We start from the raw sequence: 20372 nt of genomic DNA, 5'->3' as shown, positions 1-20372 counted from the left end.
ATAGTTATATAGTTATAGTTATATTATTATAGTAATTATATCGACAGATAAGAAACTGAGTTTCTCCACAAATAATCATGCAAAAGTACCACTTTAAGTCCTGCGTTTACAAGAGACGTGCTCAAGCGTCTCTTGGGAATAAGTCATTCAGCATTGACTTAAGAAATCTTAGTCGACTTAGACCAAAACTACTGATTAGTCGACTTATCGACCAAGATGGGGCAGCCCTAGAAATGAAACGGCGCGACTTTCTAAATCAGATTTCAGTCATATCTCTGCAGCTGCTAGGGCTGCTCCCTCTTAGTCGATTAGTCGACTAATCGGTCGTTTTTGTCTTAGTCAACTTAGATCTCTTTAGTCCATTAGTCATGTTTGATGCTGTTTTCATGCTGAATGATTTATTTCCAAGAAACGTACAAGCACATCTCTGGTAAACACAAGAATTAAGGGTTGACATTTTAACTAATAGATATCACCGTGAAACCTACTTTGACTACTTTTATTAAGGCATTTGTTGTATTACACAATCTGAAATGTTGTGTTTAAATATGCAAATGAGGCATTATCTTATTCAATATATGCATCCTTTTGCACGACTCTTTGCGTAGAGAATCTCAGATTTACAGATCTGTCGATTAAATCAACTAATCGATTAGTCGATACAATTGAATGAGTGTTAGTCGACTAAGAATTTCTTCAATCGAGAACAGCCCTAGCAGCTGCAGTGTGAAAGTCACTGAAGCACCATCACAGCTGCTGTCTGATGGGTTAGTTTCACTATTTTTACACACACACACACACACACACACACACACACACACACACACACACACACACACACACACCTGAGTCCTTTCAAATGATTACAGGACTGCAGAAACACCATGGCAAAGATGCAGCATAAAAAACAAAAAACAAGCTTCATACATAAAGTACAACAGTTTCCACAACATTCGCCAAATGTTCCCGTCTATGCGGCATTTACAGTCCTGTCGGCTGCGGTTCCGACCGAGCAGGTGTCGTGCTGTTAAACAGGAGGACGTCTGACTGAAATAAAAACGACGAGCCAGCGAGGGGCCGCTCGAGCGGGGAGACGACCTCAGCGAGCTGGAACTAAATTATCTCTGCACCTTTTTCTCCATAACAACAGATGTTGGAGCAGAGGTTACACAGAGGGGAAAAGACTCGCCCGAAATCCATAAGAACAAGTCAAACCCCTTCAAAACAAACCGCTTCCAACAGACAGTGTTTCTCAACAATTAAAGACAGAATGGTGTTACATGTTACCATAGGCGTAATGTTAAGGGGGGGGATGGGGGTCAACCACCCGAAAAAATATATTACAATTTCCTTTACATAAATAAAGATGTCCGCTCTATAACTTCTTGCTCCACAAATTAAGGAAAAATTCATCCGAATGCAAGAAATTAAGTGTTTGAAATGCTCAAAATTTTAAATTCTGCTCAAAAGTGGAGATCTCAAAAGTCCAGAAGAAAACAATAGCAATAAAAATAGACTGACTTTTCACCACTGAATCACCAGTGATTTCCCTAGGTTTGTAAAGGACTGAAAGCCATCTAATGTATCGGACACTGGTTTATTGGCAGCCCAGAACACGCGTCCCAACAAGTTCACCCTTTCTCGCAGCGCATTGGCCTGATGTAGGTCTTGTTAAAAGACTACGGTTGCCGACTGTCGTTTTGTGTCCCCTCTGTGTCTGTCCCCTTCCTCTGTGTCCAGTGTTTTCCCTCGGTTTGTCGAAGACTTGAAACCCTTGTGCGGTCCTTCGGGTCCTGGTGACCCGAAGGACCGCACAAGGGTTAATACGGCACTTAGTGCTGGTTTGTACAGCATTTTGGTCAGCTTAAACTGTGTTTAAATGTGCTCTAGAAACAAACTTTACTTACTTACTTTACAAGAGAAAGGGATTAGAGAGCAATTCTCAACAAAATAAACGGAAGTGCATAACCCTTGTGTGGTCCTTCGGGTTCCGGTGACCCGAAGGACCACACAAGGGTTCAAGCCCAGTTCAGACCAAAGATTCACGACGAGACGAGTCAGAATTATGGATCCTTTTATTTCTATAGTTTATAGCTGATTTGACCAGCTGACTTCCCTATTGGCTGATGAAACAGGAGACGTCTCTTACGTTCTAAAACCAGCCTCTGGAGACTCCACCAGCTGAGTCGCAGCGACACCGTCAGCTGGTTTGAGTCGAGCTGAAATTTCTCTCCGCGACGTTCTGAAATGGGTGCGTCTCGTCGCGAATCTTTGGTCTGAACTGGGCTTAAGGTGCACGTATCTTGGCGGGGGGGTTAGGGGTCCTCCCTCAAGAAAACGTTATGTTTCTCAATGAAAAAAGAAATGTAATTTCACATTATTATGGAACATTATTATCACCATATCTGTGTCTAAAACATTGGAAAAGCTACAGCAGATACTAAATGAATAACACTCAAACAGCTTAAAGACCAAACTTGCTAAAGAAAGTCCAACTAAAACCATTAGATCCGAAAATAAGTATTGTTATGCTTGCACTTTTGTAAGTGGGTATACCAAAATCCTAGACCTTTCCTAATGGGAATGCTGTGTATACCTGCGTATCACGTAGACTACACCGCTGGTTAACATCAACAGGTAACAGAAACACGTAGTCCAATAAGGTCTGCCAGAATAGAAAGCAATAGACAATTGATCTGACGACCAATAATAATAGAAAAGAATAGCCTCATAGTTACATCTCATTGCTTGTCATTATTCCCACGTCAACCTGTGACATTATGCAAGTTCCTCTAGAGAAAATGATGCCATATGTTGCATAGAAAAGAACAGAATAAAATAGAATGATGTATATTCCTCTAGGAAAACATGTTAGATAAGATAAAACTGAATTTAATAGAATAGAAAGAAATGTTATGGGATTGTCATCTCTCAAGCAACAGGTGAAAACAATGGACTACTACAGGAAATTATGTCCAATATGTCCAACATATGTCCTATATGTAGAATAGACCATTTTCAAAAACAAGTATAAAACTGAAGTTAGCATTTTAAGTTTTTCTGACTAAAAAGAATAGACTGTCTTCGTAAGGAGACAAAGACAGAGACATTCCTGTCCAGAGAACACTGTCCAAAATGGGCCACAGTGAATAGATCAGCTCCGTGATGTGTACATTTCAGCGATACGAATCCACTAGTGGGTCACAAACATGTTTACATATAAAAAACAATTCCACCTTAATTCCACCTTAATAATCAAGAGCCAGTGAACCAGCTTTAAGGTCATGTCTGCTCAGTTTGACCTGCACAAGTAAACACGTGCACATCCATCCACATTCAAACTTCCTGTTAATTCCTCTAACACACACACACACACACACACACACACACCCGCGCATACACACAGTAGTGCTGTCCACAGACACGCACACCCACGTTTGTCATCGATGGATGCACATGTTTTCCTCGACGCTCACACACACACCTCTTTTTCCTGCTTGGAGCGTCAACACACATTGCGTGGCTCCCCCCCCAAAAAAAACTAACGTGCACGCGCGCACGTGCACGCCAAGGTAGTCTAAACACACAGCATGGGTGAGGGAAGGCGACACAGCACACCAGGCAAAGCAAAGACAGTCCTCTGTTTTCCCCGAACAGTCAGCCAACCGACCTGTTACCCAGCCACACACACAGGCGCGCGCACGCGGGCACGCACACCTCGGCTCTCCTTTGGAAAGGGTATAACAGCGTTCCTCCTGACACCTTCAGGCTCAGAATGAAACGCAAAGCGACGAGGAACAGCCGGTAACCCGCCGGTTCTGCCCCGCTTGTGTGCGGCTGTAAACATGCAGCTGTGTGTGTGTGTGTGTGTGTGTGTGTGTGTGTGTGTGTGTGTGTGTGTGTGTGTGTGTGTGTGTGTGTGTGTGTGTGTGTGTGTGTGTGTGTGTGTGTGTGCGTGCGTGCGTGCGCAGGAAGAAAATAAAATCCCGAGCCCCGTTACCGTTCTCTCCGCGTCGGGTCCTGCTGGATGCTCGGCTTGGTGGGCGCCATCTTCCTGCAACAATTATTTGATTTCTTACTTTCTGTTGTTGTCTCTTTTTTTCCCCCTCTCTCTCTCTCTCTCTCTCTCGTCAGACTGACGTGGACGCCGAGCCGCGGCGGTGCGCTGCACCCTGACAGCAATGCGTCATGCTCGGTGTGTTAAGACAAAGCCATGTCCGTGTGTGTGAACTGAACGTGTGACTGTGTGTGTGAATGTGTGTTTGGGTGCGTGCGTGCGTCTCGTGCTCGTCTCTCAGCGTGGAAACAACGGGCGGCGAAGGCAAGGACCGGGCTGCAGCAGCAGAGGCATGCCGAGTGAAGTGAGGGGGAACCCGGGGTTGGATGGATGCCTCTCCGATCCCGCTCTCTCTCTCGGTCTCTTTATTTCTCTTCACACACGCACAGCTTCGTTATTTTTTTTTTTTTTGGCACTACAGAAGAATTTCCTGCATGTGCTCCGGAGGAGAAAAAAAACCCAACTCAAATCTTTACATTCTCGCCTCCGTTGCAGCGCCTATATCCGGGTTAACATCCCCGCTGCGGAGCGTCGCTGGGCGGATAAAGTGGCTGGGCTTTGTCGGAGCATTTTTCCCTCCTCTGGCTGCTCACTGGAAAAAAAAAGGACACCACACATCTCCGGTATTTTCTCCAGCCCCGGCGCAACAACGCCACTCAGTTGCAGTTGGAGCCTGTGTGTGTGTGTGTGTGTGTGTGTGTGTGTGTGTGTGTGTGTGTGTGTGTGTGTGTGTTTTATTTTTATTTATTTAATTCTCCCTTCTCTTTTCCTGTATTACAGGTTGCACCGCGGGGTTATTATCCAATTTTTAACCCTCCCACAAAACACCACCCAGCGTGCGCAGGGGGTGATGGGTGATTTGTTTGGATGGTTGCCCTGTAAATCAGATCTATGCACCTCCACACACGCACACACACACCACACACACACACACACACACACACACACACACACACACACCCACACCCTCCCCCTTCAGTGTCATAATAAACACATCACAGCAAATGTCTCAACTCAAATTCCAAAATCAGTAACTAACTTGTTGTGCTGCTGCATTCTTTTTTGTGTCAGTCATGCTTTGGCGTTTATTAATCTGCATGAAAGGATGCTCGAGCCTGTGGATATGAACAGAACTTCTCATATGATCTGTAAAACCCCCCCCCCCCCAAAAAAAAATCAGATCATCCTATGCTCACTTTTTTATATTTTCCGGCCACTAAAATACATTTCCCTCCAGGCTGTGATGTTTGCACGTCAGCGATGGCTCATTATCCTCCAACAGAAACTATACCGTCTGCTTCTTTTATTCTCTCTCTCTCTCTCTCTCTCTCTCTCTCTCTCTCTCTCTCTCTCTCTCTCTCTCTCTCTCTCTCTCTCTCGACATTCATTTAGATTCCTCCTTTATTTCTTAAATGTATAATTCATTGTAAGCTAATGGCTGTGCGGTGTGATTAACCCCCGGGCTGCAGCGCTGGAAGCTGAAAAGCCTCCCTCTCTATACCAATGACCTGTCAAGGTCAGAGGCATGCTGGGTATTCTCCACACAAACACGGGGGTTACAGGCGCTGCTGTGGCGGAGAATAAAGACTGGAGAGGGCAACCGTGACCTCCACTCTGCGATCGGCGTCCGCCGAACGTGCGTCGACACGCATGCAGTTCATGGCGCATACTATTTTTGTTTTTTTGTACACATTCTGCACCCATTCAGCCTCTTTGTTTGCTTCTTTTTCTTATGTTCAACAGCTATTTTGGAGTAGGGCTGCACAATATATCGTTTAATTTTTATCGTAAACATCGCGAAAGGCTGCGACGGTCAGATTTTTTGTGTAAGTTGAAAGAAAATATAAATATAAAACTAGAGAATGCTATTTCTGAAGAAATTGCAGCGTGAATGCTGTACGTTGAAAGGCTGACGCTACACTGGATTAAAATGTCACCCTCATTATTTTTTAGTGGCGCCTTTTACGTTCAATTGAATGTTCAATGTGTTCAATAAAAGAAAGTTGGAAAAGATTTCCTTTCTTTTGTTTTAAATTTGACAAGCAGTTTGTTGTAATTTAGCAGAATACTGAAAGCAGCATCTGTCCACCATAAAAAATATTTTTCCCGTTTATAAAAAAAAAAATTCGTATTTTTTTTTTATTTCTTCCCCCCTTTTTTTTTTTTTTTTTTTTTTGTATTTATGTTTATTTCATATTCATGAAATGGTTTGTTTATGTACGCACCATACACCTAGGCAAATTCTTTTCGGATTCCGATTATGTATTCAGAACAGGCGTCAACATTTGCTTTTGCCTCATTATGTTCAACGCTTTGACAGATGATGCAGGGATTTACAGCAGAAATTCAGACTAATTTTCACCGTAAAAACCGACCAATAGGAACTGTTGTATGGTCGGTTATACGCCTATTCTGGGACTGCATCAAAATACAAACATTTTGGAAGAACATCAAGGTCGAACTGGAGAAAAAAAAAATTTTGCAATCAGGGCTGCACGATACGAGGAAACTATCCGATAACTGTGAATATCCCGATAACGAAACTTGCGATCAGGGCTTTTACATGAACGTTTTTTAAATCACCAGCCAACATGGCTAGTAGATTTTCAAAGTTACCAGCCAATCAGGTTTTCCAATAGCCAATTTCTTTTTTCCCCCAGGGAAAATAAAACAGATTATGACTGCCGCGGGATACATTTAAGCATCAATTTTTCTTTAAAAATATGTGTTTGGGGTGACGGTTGGCAGATAAAACTTTACTCTCGAAAAATAGCCCCATGTTTTTTTCCTAACTAACTTTTCTACTTCATTTCAGCTCCTCTGGTTTGTTTCGCTGCCAACTCCGTTCGTTTCCAAGCCAAACACACACCGAACCACACCGCCCAAATTTCTTGCCGGAAAACAGACCAATCTGTAAACGCTGACTTGTCGGATCGTTTCTGCAGCCTGCTGATACAAACAGACGCTTCATTCATTCATCACCGGCCAAAATGCCTCGGAACTTTACAATGTTATACCAGCCAAAGTTCATTCATCGGAAATTTAAAAGCCTGGGTTACGATACATAAACAGATATTGAAGTGTACCAATTTCTGCTGCTTTCAATATACAATTTCATTGTTGAATTTTAAAACAATGAAAGGAAATATTTCCAACATGCTGCTATTGAACAAAGTTAACAAACAGGACAAACAAGAAAGGTTGAATCATAAATATTAATTTCCCCTTTCAACAAACAAAATCTGTGTCCATCGCGATATGTCGCAGCCTTTCCCGATGCGTTTACTGCGCCAGTTGATATCGCGATGATGATTAAAAAATAAACGATATGTTGTGCAGCCCTAGTTGCATTGTTTGCCATGTACCTTCCACATGGACTCACTGTAGATTTTATAAAACGTTCTTCCAGATCAGTGTTATGTGCTGCATGTTTTAGTTGACGATTGCAAGAAAATGTATGACTATTTACTGGATCAAGTCTTACCCGCAAACGGCCGCTTGATGCATACAGAAAGTAAAGCATGTCTACATGATGGAAAACATGACTGCCCAGCTAAAAGTGCCTGTTTTTTTTTAAATAAGAAAATTGGCTCCAATTGTTGACTGCATTGTTCGGGATCCCTGTACCTGTGAAAATGTACTTTGATCACATCAAAAGAGAGCATTGGATAAACTGAGGTTGGTTTTTGCTGCCTCTCTGGCTTCAGACGTATCCGTCCGTGTGTGAAAACACGCTCGGTAATAGTCAAAAAGTGCCAGTCCAAAAAAAACCTGAGAGATGGCCAGTCTGACCGCCCTGCAGACGTCTGAACTGCTGAAGTCATTTACTCAAAGCGCTGGGTTTCCTCCACCTTTCGATGGAATTCGGGGGATAAAAACAAATGAAAAACCTGCAGATCACGAAAAGGGAGGAAGAATCATGACATAACATGAGCAGGCGCTGCAAGGTAGGTTACAAAAAGTGATAAAAGGCCTTTGATTAACAGTGGGCAAGACCTTCAAAATACACCGACGCATATCGGGCTGGAGCCTTCCTCAGGGTGTACTGACACAAAGAGACAAAGCCATTCTCTTTTTGCAAACCTGAAGATGTTTTGGGTGTTTTTAATCAACGCACTGAAGCCGTCCGACGTTGTGTTTTTAACCTCTGTGAGTGTCGGGGGGGGAGCAGCGCTCGCTCCGTTCTGTCCTCCGTTTGGTGCTCCGTCTCAGCCATGCTTACTGAGAGCAGTCAAACGGAGGCGACGTGGATAATGGAGCGTAATGTATAAACATATTAGCTCCCAGCTGTTTGTTGGGGGACATTACGTATAAAGAGAAGGGGGCAGCTGGATGACGGGCCCGACGGAGACGCAGCATCCAAAGACCGAATAGAATATTCTTTTAAAAGCGTCCCGTTTGGATGTCTGCAGTCAGGCTTACCAAGAAGGCCCCAGTGCCCCCCCCCCACCCCCCCCTACTGTCACTATCACTGACACTCAAACCCCCCCACTCCATCCCACCCCTTGTCACTACACTTTGCATTAACCTTTATCTTGGACTATACATCTGACCATGCACATATTACTGCACTCAACCCATTCAGCCTCTGTTTTCCCTTATGCAACAGTTATTTTGTATGTATATATCTGTCTGTATTTATCGTTTATTTCATATCAATGTTTAATAGGTTTGTTTGTTTATGTATGCACCGTTCAACTAGGCAAATTCCACACAAATGTAACTTATTGTGGCAATAAAATCCCTTTTTCTGATTTCTTATTTCCGATTTTTGAATACGAGCCTCTGCGGCCGCCGTTTGAAATCCGGACACATACAATCAAAACCTCTCTTTGTGAAGTTCATGTTTAAAAAGGAGATTGTTTTAGGGCCTGCGTTTGTTCTCAATCTGGGGTCTGGGAGCTTCAAAAAGGGGCCCTCGAGGGAGTTTCGACGGGCCCCCCCCCCGCCCCACCACGCAGCTGCCGATGTCGACGGCGTAGTGAAATTCCAGCAGGTTTCACGTCAGGAGAAATAATCAGAGAACGTGTCAAACCACTGCTGTAATCCCTTTGCCTCCCACATATGGACACAAACATAAGGTCCGTACCCAAAAAGGGGGTGGGAGGGGTCTGGGGGTCTCATGTGTGCCCAGAAGCCCTGCTTTAAATAACAATACGGCCCTTATTCTCCCCGTATTTGTAGCTTTAGAGGGCTGAGACGCTCTCAGGCCCCGGCTGTGATTTATGTCGTGCTTGCTCCCCACAGCTTTTAGACTTTACACACACATAGCTACACTCCATAATACGGACTGCTTTTTTTCGGGGTAATAAGGCTAGAGTGCGTGGGGTGTGTTCGAGCCCCCCCACGGTTCCAGATGATTAGAAAAAAACAACCCTACTGAGCGGCCAGACAGAGAGGCAATCATTTAGATTCAGATTGGAGGGGAAATAAGGAAATAACATGGGGAGAGACTGATGGAGTGAATTGTTTCGAGAAAACAGGTTGGACTGAAGAAACCGCAGCTTCATGACCAGCTAGAAAAACACTCAACGTTTCATCTCGTTTGGACTGAAATAACTCGGTCCTCTTATTTCCGATAAACGGCCTCCTGTGTTTCCACTGAATTAGCAGAATCACATCATGGTATTTTTTGCCACCGAATTACCTGGACTTTACTCCTCTATTTCCACTGAATCGCCGCAAACCTGATTCCTCCTTGTGTCGCTTCATCCCTCTGTCTTTGCTGAACACACATACATACAACTCCATATATACGTCTTTTAGACAAACACTTTGAGTGTCCAACTTGCTTTGAAACACACACAAATAATCCCAAATCAAACCGTGGATATTGGATTGAGTCCTCCCGTGTGAGGAGTCACCACACGCTAGGTTTCCTTCCCAGGTTTGAAAGATCAAATAAAATTAAAAAAAAAGAACCAAATAACTGGAGGAAAAGGGCCACATTTTTGGATACATTCATCCCAACACAGACACAAGGACCTTCACAGATAACCCCTAATAAAAAAACAACCTCATCCATGGCGCAGAATGATGTACCTGCAGACGAGGGTTATGGATGATTTCTAAAACTTTTGATTTTAAATACCAACAGATTCTGTGCTTCATGATATCTCAAAAAAGAAGATCTTTTAAAAACAAAAGCAAAAAGTGTCCACTGAGTTAGAGACGCCCAACTGTATCTCAACATAAAACTGTCCCATGAAGAAGATATTTGGTGATCCTATAATAGATTTTAGGATGATATTATAGGAAAACTATTAGGGAATATTAACATTTCTTTAAGTGTGTTTATGCACACTTTTTCCACACACTATTTGACGCTACAGGTCGTTTTTTTTTTCCTGCAGCTCCAGACATACCTTTGCTGGTAGGCGGTGATTCCCTGCACGCTCTGCGGGGTCCCGTTCGTGGCTCCCGGCAGCCGACCCACCTGGGGTCCCGTCACCATCCCGCCGCCTCCGCCGCCTCCTCCAACCCCGGGTCCACCGCCTCCCGAAGCCGTCACCTGGACGCTGAAATCCGGGAAGATCCTGATCATGTCCGTGTCCGATGCGAAGCGCTACCCGAGTCTATAGTTTTACAACCCTCTTCTCTTTTTTTCCCCCCTTCTTCTTCTCCTCTTTCTTCCTCCCAATACAGACCAGTCACCGAGTCAACAGAGGAATTGATTTAGCAACAGAAGACAAACAGAAAAAAATCTTCTCTCTTTTTTTTCGGTGGTTTTAAATCTCCTTTTTTCCTCTTCTCTTAACCTTCGGAGATAACTCTCAAGCAAATCCGGATCATGGTGCCAAAAACGTCTCCAGTGCGCAAAACCAACCAACCAACAACCAGTCACCAATCAGTGGATCGATTGATTAACGGGATCAGTGAGTGTATTGCCTATAATGCACGGGCAGAAAAGATCAGGAAGCTTTTCCTCTGTTATTTCTTCCTCCTTTTCTTCTTCTTGGCGGCTCTATCGTTTCAGAGATAACCCCCGTGCAGCTCCGTCCGGATCATGGTCCCGGTGTGTCTCCCCACTTCGTTTTCCCTCCCACTCAACAGTCAATGGGATCAATGGATCAGTGGGTCTAAGGGGGGGGGGGGGGGGGGGATAATTTCACCGATTAAAAGACACACGAGCAGCCGTGTCTGTGTTGCTGTGTCCCGGGCGCAGGAGCTCCGGACTCTCCGCTCTCAAACGGGCACCGCCGCTGGCTCTCCATCCGAGAAAAGCATCCCGTCCCCGGCTATCCTCTCGGGTGTCTGCCGGCCGGTGGTGGTGGTGGTGATGGTGGGTGTCTGTGGGAACAGCGGACCTGAAAGAGAGCAGTCAGTCAGTCGGTCAGTGAGTGAGCGCGCGGCTCTCAACTAAGCAGCGCGAGCTCGGCAATGACATTGGTGTGTGATACAGTGATACAGCAGCGCCAGAGTGTGTCGGTATGTCGGCGAGCGCCTGCGTGTGTGTGCGCGCATGTGTGTATATGCGTGTGTGCTGTGAGAGAGAGAAAAAAAAAGAGAGAGAGAGAGAGAGAGAGAGAGAGAGAGAGAGAGAGAGAGAGATATTGACTGATAGCGCTGTTTGTTCAGCGGGAGGTTCATTGTGCAGAATAAAGCACTCGCTGTTCAACTGGACTTTTATTTTAAAAGCTGCGCAGACAGCTAATAAAGAAACCATTTTATAGACAAGGTCCCTTTTATCCCATGTTTTTTATCTCTCCCAAAGTCCCCAAACTTTCACCATGCATGTGCGCAGACACGAAGTCAATAAAAAAATATATAATATATACTTGACAACCTGAGTCCTCACAGTTTTCACAGTCCTGTTTTTTGGGGGAAATGTTTTCCAAAAAGAAGAAGGGAACGTTTCAGTTTTACTATGCTGCTTTTTCCTGCGCGTAATATGAGGGGTTGCTTATATATTCCTTAAACAAATCCAAAAATCAAAAACAAATCCACTTATAGTGTCATTTTTAAGAATGGATTTCAACCTCAGGAGTGTTCAGGTATCCCTGGGGTTGTGTCTGTGGAGATGAGGATGGATATGCGGGGTCTGTGCCAAAAAAAAATAAAATAAAAAAAAAGACGCACGGAGCTACAGTACAGTCAGAGGTTTGGGTAAATGAGTGCGGTGTGTGTTTGAGAGGAGTGTGTTTTCAGCAGGCGTGTGTATGTGTGTGTGTGTGTGTCTGAAGTCTCTCCTCTCTTTCAGAACAGCCGCTCAGCTCTCCTCTCTCCTCTCACTGGAGCTCCATGTGTGATCAGACTCCAGAATAAAGTCATATTCACACACTCTCTCTCTCTCATACTGTCTCCTCCCCGTTCTCTCACTCACTCAACTCTCCACCTCTCTCTCTCGCTCTAATAATGTCTCCTCCCCTTTCTCTATTTCGTACTGTCTTCTCTCTCTGTCTCTCTCTCTCTCTCTCTCTCTCTCTCTCTCTCTCTCTCTCTCTCTCTCTCTCTCTCTCTCTCTCTTCTCTCTCTCTCTCTCTCTCTCAGGGGCGTTTCCAGGATTTTTTAAGTGGGGTGGTACAGAGGAGGCCTGAAATCTGCTTAGAAATATAGGAACTATTAGATAGGACAGAACACAATGTAATTCTGCTAAATAAAACATCACATTCATTATTCATTTCACTTGTTTTCACTAAAAAGAAAATTGATATCCATATACACATTTTCTTAGGCTCAGTCTGCCTCACAATTGTCAGATTGACAGCACTTTAGCTGTCAATGGGGAGGGTGAGGGGTCGGTGCCATCCTGTGCCCCCCTTCTAGCCCCGCCCCTTCCTATTTCACAAATGACTCCATTTCCCTTCTTTCCACTCACAGCTCATTTCCTCCGATTTTTTTATCCCTATATCATTTTATGTGGAGCTTAATGAAATAATAATTATATCTCAATCATCATATCACATAGCAGTAGTATGAAGAACCTGACAGTCAGTAGGCCTAGGCCTATATCTACAGGTCATGTAAACTTTTATTACATTATGTCATTATTTGTACAGTAAATATATTTTATGTGCAAAGAAATAAGCAGTTTTCCTAAAAGATACATTACAACTTGTTTTGCTGCAGCATTTAAACTCTGTCTGACACGTTCTGCTAAATCAAAGTCGTTGCACATTCGTAGTTTGTAGGAATTATAGACTCATATAGTTTATGAGAAATGCTACACCCTCCACTCAGTCTCTAGTTAGCATTGCTCAAAGTAGGCCTATAGTCCTGTCTCCTGAAACTTACGTTGCCATACAACTTAACATTCTCAATTACTTTGGAGTAAAATGTTTTCCCAGGATCACTTTCGTTTTTGACAAATCTGCATTCAAAGTCTGTTTGGAGACGTGGTCTACGCGTCACATTCTCCCTCCCATCGCGTAACATACGGACGCTTGGTCAGGTGCCTTTGGCGTTGTTATTGACGCTAAAAGTTTCCTTTAGCGTCAGATCTAAACGCACTTTAACTAAACGCGCTTGGTCGGGATTGCCATAAGTAAATGGCACTTTAAGCATTAAAAAATTAGGTAAAGAAGAACGGACAGTTGGGTTTAGTGTAAAGAAGAACGGGACAGTTGGGTTTAGGTAAAGAAGAACGGGACAGTTGGGTTTAGGTAAAGAAGAACGGACAGTTGGGTTTAGGTAAAGAAGAACGGGACAGTTGGGTTTAGGTAAAGAAGAACGGGACAGTTGGGTTTAGGTAAAGAAGAACGGGACAGTTGGGTTTAGGTAAAGAAGAACGGGACAGTTGGGTTTAGGGAAAAGAAGAAGCGGGACAGTTGGGTTTAGGTAAAGAAGAACGGGACAGTTGGGTTTAGGAAAAGAAGAACGGGACAGTTGGGTTTTGATAAAGAAGAACGGGACAGTTGGGTTTAGGTAAAGAAGAACGGGACAGTTGGGTTTAGGTAAAGAAGAACGGGACAGTTGGGTTTAGGTAAAGAAGAACGGGACAGTTGGGTTTAGGAAAAGAGGAACGGGACAGTTGGGTTTAGGTAAAGAAGAACGGGACAGTTGGGTTTAGGTAAAGAAGAACGGGACAGTTGGGTTTAGGAAAAGAAGAAACGGGACAGTTGGGTTTAGGAAAAGAAGAACGGACAGTTGGGTTTAGGTAAAGAAGAACGGGACAGTTGGGTTTAGGTAAAGAAGAACGGGACAGTTGGGTTTAGGTAAAGAAGAACGGGACAGTTGGGTTTAGGAAAAGAAGAACGGACAGTTGGGTTTAGGTAAAGAAGAACGGGACAGTTGGGTTTAGGAAAAGAAGAACGGGACAGTTGGGTTTAGGTAAAGAAGAACGGACAGTTGGGTTTAGGAAAAGAAGAACGGGACAGTTGGGTTTAGGTAAAGAAGAACGGGACAGTTGGGTTTAGGAAAAGAAGAACGGGACAGTTGGGTTTAGGAAAAGAGGAACGGGACAGTTGGGTTTAGGTAAAGAAGAACGGGACAGTTGGGTTTAGGAAAAGAGGAACGGGACAGTTGGGTTTAGGTAAAGAAGAACGGGACAGTTGGGTTTAGGAAAAGAGGAATGGGACAGTTGGGTTTAGGTAAAGAAGAACGGGACAGTTGGGTTTAGGAAAAGAGTGACGGGACAGTTGGGTTTAGGTAAAGAAGAACGGGACAGTTGGGTTTAGGTAAAGAAGAACGGGACAGTTGGGTTTAGGTAAAGAAGAACGAGACAGTTGGGTTTAGGTAAAGAAGAACGGGACAGTTGGGTTTAGGAAAAGAAGAACGGGACAGTTGGGTTTAGGAAAAGAAGAACGGGACAATTGGGTTTAGGAAAAGAATAACGGGACAGTTGGGTTTAGGAAAAGAAGAACGGGACAGTTGGGTTTAGGTAAAGAAGAACGGGACAGTTGGGTTTAGGAAAAGAGGAACGGGACAGTTGGGTTTAGGTAAAGAAGAACGGGACAGTTGGGTTTAGGTAAAGAAGAACGGGACAGTTGGGTTTAGGTAAAGAATAACGGGACAGTTGGTTTTAGGAAAAGAAGAACGGGACAGTTGGGTTTAGGAAACGTGACACGGGACACGATCCCCGGTCTCCTGGGTGAACGTCCCGTGTTGTTTGACCCATCCACCCCAACCAACCAACCTCCCTACACAGATTTTTGGGCTTCCATACTACTTGCTACCGTAGTCGCTCTTAGTGCTACGTCATCTTCAAACGCTGTGTAGCTGCTGCTCTCCCCGGTGCGTTCTACACACACACTGAAGGGAGATTTTTGCGCCGTATCCGACGCCGACAGCCACTGCCCAAGCGTCCGTACATTACGAGTTCGGAGTGAGAACGGGTTGCGTTAGCTGACGTTAGCTTCTCTGCGTTGCCAGATCTGGCGAGAGTTTGGTCCTGAGACAGAAACAGGTCTCAAACAAAGTGATTTTTCTCCTGATGTGTCCGTCTGAGAATGTTCTGGAGACACATGTATGTGGCTTGTGAAAATTGCCTCCAACATTTACATATTGTGGTGATATGGGGCGAAAGAATAGCTCATAATCTGTGTCGACATTCACTACTCCCGTTGGAGTCAATACACTCAGGACCTGCCGCTACTCTCCTAAAGAGGCGTGGCCATGGCGGAACCCACGGGACACACAGACAGGAAGTAATTCTGAGTTAGGGCATCTCACTCATACACAGTATATCAAATGGACCAACAGATCCCATTGCTCTGGACAGAGACCAGTCAAAGTGACGTCAAAATGAATGGCAGTCAATGGGATGCCAACTGGGGGGTGATGGCTTGTTAGCATCAAAATGGCGCCGTAGGAGCTACGCGTTGTGGAGAGACACTTACCCCCTTGGTCTCACTTCTAAACAGTCTCCGCCCGATCCACGCCTGGAGCAGCCAGTAGCTCCTCATCGGACGCTGATTTGTTTTTTGTTGAAGCCAGAGAAGATGTTTCTTTCGTGTGATATGTAATATCATGAAAATCCAGCCGCTGTGCAAGGAAAGGAGAAAATACGTTTCCCTCGACATGTAACTGAGAATGCAGTTTAGTTGTATGGAAAGAGATAGGGTTGGCCTTTGGGAACCCTGTTAGTCCTTAGCAAAGTAAGCTAATGAGCTAACCTTAAAAGAAATAAATAAAAAAGAAACGTACAAGCTGACATTAACTGGATGAAAAACACGTCACCGATATTTATCTTGTTCTTTCTGTTTGTTTGCAGAATTAAAACTCTCATTAGCGTCCTGACATTTTCAGCACAGGGAATCGAACCCCCAACTCTGGTGCTTTTTACTGCTCCCCTCTCCTCCTCATCGAGCCACCCAGGACACATTTTCAATATTTCATCCTCCTGTGGACCTGCTGAAACGCCGCCCCCCCCCTCATCCCCCCTTCCCCTCTACTGGACCCCCTGCGGAGACGCTGAGCCTCACTCTGAGAGCGCCTAATAACCAACGGTTCTCGCCTGTCCTCCGAAACAAAGCATTCGCACTAATAAAACGTCCCAATTGTGCTGATTAAATACCAATAAAAAAAAAACACACAGCTCGCCACTCTGCCAGCCTGCAGTCTAAATTGGATCGCAGCTCTAAACAGCAGCGCCTAATGAAAACCACTGCTGCAACCCGGCCTCGCTCGCCCGCAGTACAGTTTACCTCCCCCTCTCTCCCTCTCCCCCCCTCTCCCTCTTTCATTCTCTCTGTCTTTCTCTCTGTAATGAAATCAAATGAATTGGACTGGAGGTTTCAGGGGAGACATGCTGGACCCCCTTATAGAATTAGGACTGAGCAGAGTGAGTTTGTGTGTGTGTGTGTGTGTTTGTGTGTGTGTGTGTGTGTGTGTGTGTGTGTGTGTGTGTGTGTGTGTGTGTGTGTGTGTGTGTGTGTGCTTGTGTGTGTGTGTGTGTGTGTTCGTTCCTGTATTTTTTAAGTATGACTGCTAACTCATGATGTGTGTGTTTGTCTGTGCAATATGCATTTGACGTAATAGGAATTTGCCTCCGCGTGTGTGTGTGTGTGTGTGTGTGTGTGTGTGTGTGTATATTTCTTTTTTTATGTGGGCGGGCAGGGAGGAGTGTGTGTGTGTGTACATTACCGGCTGTGTGTACTGGCTGTTTTAGTGAGCTGTGACCAGGTAAAGTACAGCAGACAGAATCAGGACAGTCAACCTGCTGTTGTCCCTCAGGACAAAACACACACACACACACACACACACACACACACACACACACACACACACACACACACACTTCTTCGTCTGATCAGGTACGATTGGTTGAAGGCGTTTCTCGTTAACCCAAATAGAGATGACAATCTTATATTTTGACATTTTGTTAAACTAAACTTCCCATCAGCCTTGGCTTGCGTGCCTTTATGGCTCTAACTAGTTCAGGTCCTTTTTGACCTTAGATACAGATGCAGTTTGAGTAAACTGTATCAACCCACATACCAATATCTACTTTAGTTTGTTCTGGAGCTTTCAAACATACTACATGGTCTTCATCTGCTGGTGGCCGTTTGTAAAGTCATGGAACTGTAGATGTTCAAATACTTAGGACTTCTGGTCGGTGTTGATTTCGTCCCACGTGGCCGAGGGCTGGGTCGGGACTCTTGGCGTCACTCTTTGACGCTATCGGGACTCGTCCCAAGCCCTTTGGCGTCATATTTAGACGCTCTGGGTCGAGACGTACGTATGTTTAACTGACATGCGGCACAAGAACAGGACAGTTAGGATTAGGAAAAGATGGGAACGGGACAAGAACCCCTGGTCTCCTGGGTGAGTCCTGTGTCCTGTGATGTTTGTCCAACGCTGAGAGACACTGACCAAGCGTCCGTATTTTACGACTTGGGAGTGAGAACGGGTTTGATTTACACAAAGACGCCAATGAAAATGTCTTACTGGAGAGACGACGAGATTCAGTATCTTCTGTCGCTAAGTGCCGATGCCCGAAATAGTCAGCAAATGCAAGGAAAGGCAAAGAAACTCAGTTGTTCACTAGCTCCGTGACCGCTCTAAAAGGGAAACTCTGGATAATGCCAGGACCTGATTCTCCGGATGTTATTGTCTAGCCAATAAACCCCAAATGCACACAAAATAATATGTGTACTGAATCTCAGGTGCTGTATGGCAATAGTATTTTTAGGTACAAGGTACTAAACACAACGCACAATTATATTTACAGGAGAGACAGATTTATGCAAAGTGGATGGAAAGACATAGATTGATTACAGGTAGCGTGAACTGAGTCGATTTCATACATGACGTATCAGCTGTAGTTAGAATATTGCATGACTTGATTTCGTGTATATACAGTAACCATGACCATGAGAGAGGGAGAAAATCTCGAGGGGAAAAAAAACAAGACAAAAATGGAGCTAAAGCACCGACAAAAATGCTATCTGACATCTGAAACTAAAGTCAGAAGTTTGAGGAGAAAGAAGCCAAGAAGAAAAATTACAAATGGTGTTCCTTTTAGATGAAAAGAAAGAAAAGAAATTTCAATCTCAGAACTCGTAGACGAAAAAAGATGCATTGTTACACAAATTCGTGCAAATACAATTTCTTAAAACACACACATACACACACACACACACTTCTCTGCTGTAAAACACAACAAAAGTCAATAATTCCCCGTCATGTCTCTCTAAATCCATTTTGGACGCAGCCTGCCGTCTCTGCAGACACGCGTGCCTTTCTATTAAGCCGACCATCAGTCTGTTAAAGATCACGTCTGTTTCCTCATTTGATCGTTTCTTTCCCTCCATCCTCAGAGAGAGACAGCCGATGACAGAGAAATCACCATTTGTTGTTTTTTAGAAGATGAGATTGCAGACAAAACGAACACTCTTACGTGTTCAACAAGTGATGATTGATGAGTAAAACCGCCTGTTTGCAAAAGAAAGTCAAGAGTCACCAACTTCATTTTTTAGAAGAAATGGTTCATTTCATTTGAAAGGACTGATTGGTGCTTTCTTTCACTATTTAAAGTGATTTTTCTCCTGTTTACAGTCTGCCAAAAGAAAAAGAATCTACATTTGCTTCGTTTGTTCTGAAGGAACCACGTCCTCTTTTGGTTTTGTGCCGTAAAGTAATCATGCAAATTTTCCTCCGAACTAAACTGATTGTCATTGCCTCCCCCAAAAGACCCATAATCAATGTTTTTTTCCTTCTGTTGAATCATTTGATTGGGACGTTGGATGTCCATCACAGCCTCTCATTAGGGGTGGTACGGTTCATGGAAAAACATCCGAACCGCTCGGTTCGCTAGTCTCGGTTCGCTAGTCTCGGTTCGCTAGTCTCGGTTTGCTAGTCTCGGTTCGCTAGTCTCGGTTCGGAGCGTGTGTGTGCCGCACAGTTTGTCAGTACACCGTTAATGTGCACTAACCACTATACTTCCTACCGTAGTGCCCACTTTCGACACCTATGTTAAAACACTTACTGGAAATGCCGAGCAGGATGAGTTTGACGAACGCAACCCATGGCAGCTGATTGGACGATCGAGTCACATGGGTCTTGCTGCTCCCGAATTTCAAAACAGACTGTCATGGCGGCTCGTTCAGAATACGATCTCGTATTTTTTACGAAAATAGTTCACCGAAACGTGTTTCTGAAAACATTTTAAGCGAGAAATAGGCCGTGCAGTTGCTGAATATGTCTTCATTTCAGATCGACAAAGGTCAGTTTAAAAGATTTTCGTCAGATTTTGAGAGACGGCGAGCCGACCGCTCCTCAAGTGGCGTGGGCTGCTGCTGCTGCAGGTCACGTCACGTGCAGAAATGTCAGGTGGGAGAGAGGCTGCCCGGAGCTGGAGGATGCGCCAGCGTCGTTTATAGTCTGGTGTGTGGGAACATTTTGGATTTCACGTTACCTATGATGAAATAAAACAATATATAGCCTCCTAGAACTGCCACTGTGTGCATGTATTGTGCAAGATGCATTAAATATGCTAATTTTAGCTATATATCATATGCTGAAGTATATTCTGGAGTGTTAAAGATTAAAAGAAAAAATAACAAGAACCGTACAGAACCGAAAACCGTGACCCTAGAACCGTGATAAGAACCGAACCACCCCTACCTCTCATTTTATAAAACAGAAAAGCTACATCCTCATATTTGTGGAGCTGGAAATGGCAAAACGATTGACATTTTTGCTTGATAAACGACTTAAAAGATTAATATATTTATGTTGATCGACATATGGACAATGTTTTATGGGACTACTGAAAAACATCTCTCCTGCTTAACCTTTTGCTGCCTTTTTAATCTAACAATCTAAAAACAATTGGATCCATTTTCTCTGGAAGACCACCTTCTGACGGTTTTGTGCTGTAAAGCAATTCTGCAGATGTCCTTCCAAATGTGATGCCTTGGACTACAACGTGTTT

The 20372-nt window shown here is 44.2% G+C and overlaps 1 protein-coding gene across 1 annotated transcript in view; it reads right to left on the bottom strand.

Annotated features, from left to right (window-relative positions):
* LOC120548943 (neuronal PAS domain-containing protein 3-like) overlaps positions 1–20372 on the bottom strand; it is a 262015-nt gene that overhangs the window by 234900 nt on the left and 6743 nt on the right. Inside the window, exon 2 of the mRNA XM_039785447.1 lies at positions 10423–11364. Coding sequence (XP_039641381.1) covers positions 10423–10601 — 179 coding nt within the window. The 5' untranslated portion in view covers positions 10602–11364. The remainder of the gene's footprint in view (positions 1–10422; positions 11365–20372) is intronic.

This window comes from Perca fluviatilis, chromosome 20, assembly GCF_010015445.1.
Source record: "Perca fluviatilis chromosome 20, GENO_Pfluv_1.0, whole genome shotgun sequence".
NCBI lineage: Eukaryota > Metazoa > Chordata > Actinopteri > Perciformes > Percidae > Perca > Perca fluviatilis.
The sequence above is the reverse complement of the archived record's forward strand: the minus strand, read 5'-3'. Positions and strand labels throughout refer to the sequence as shown.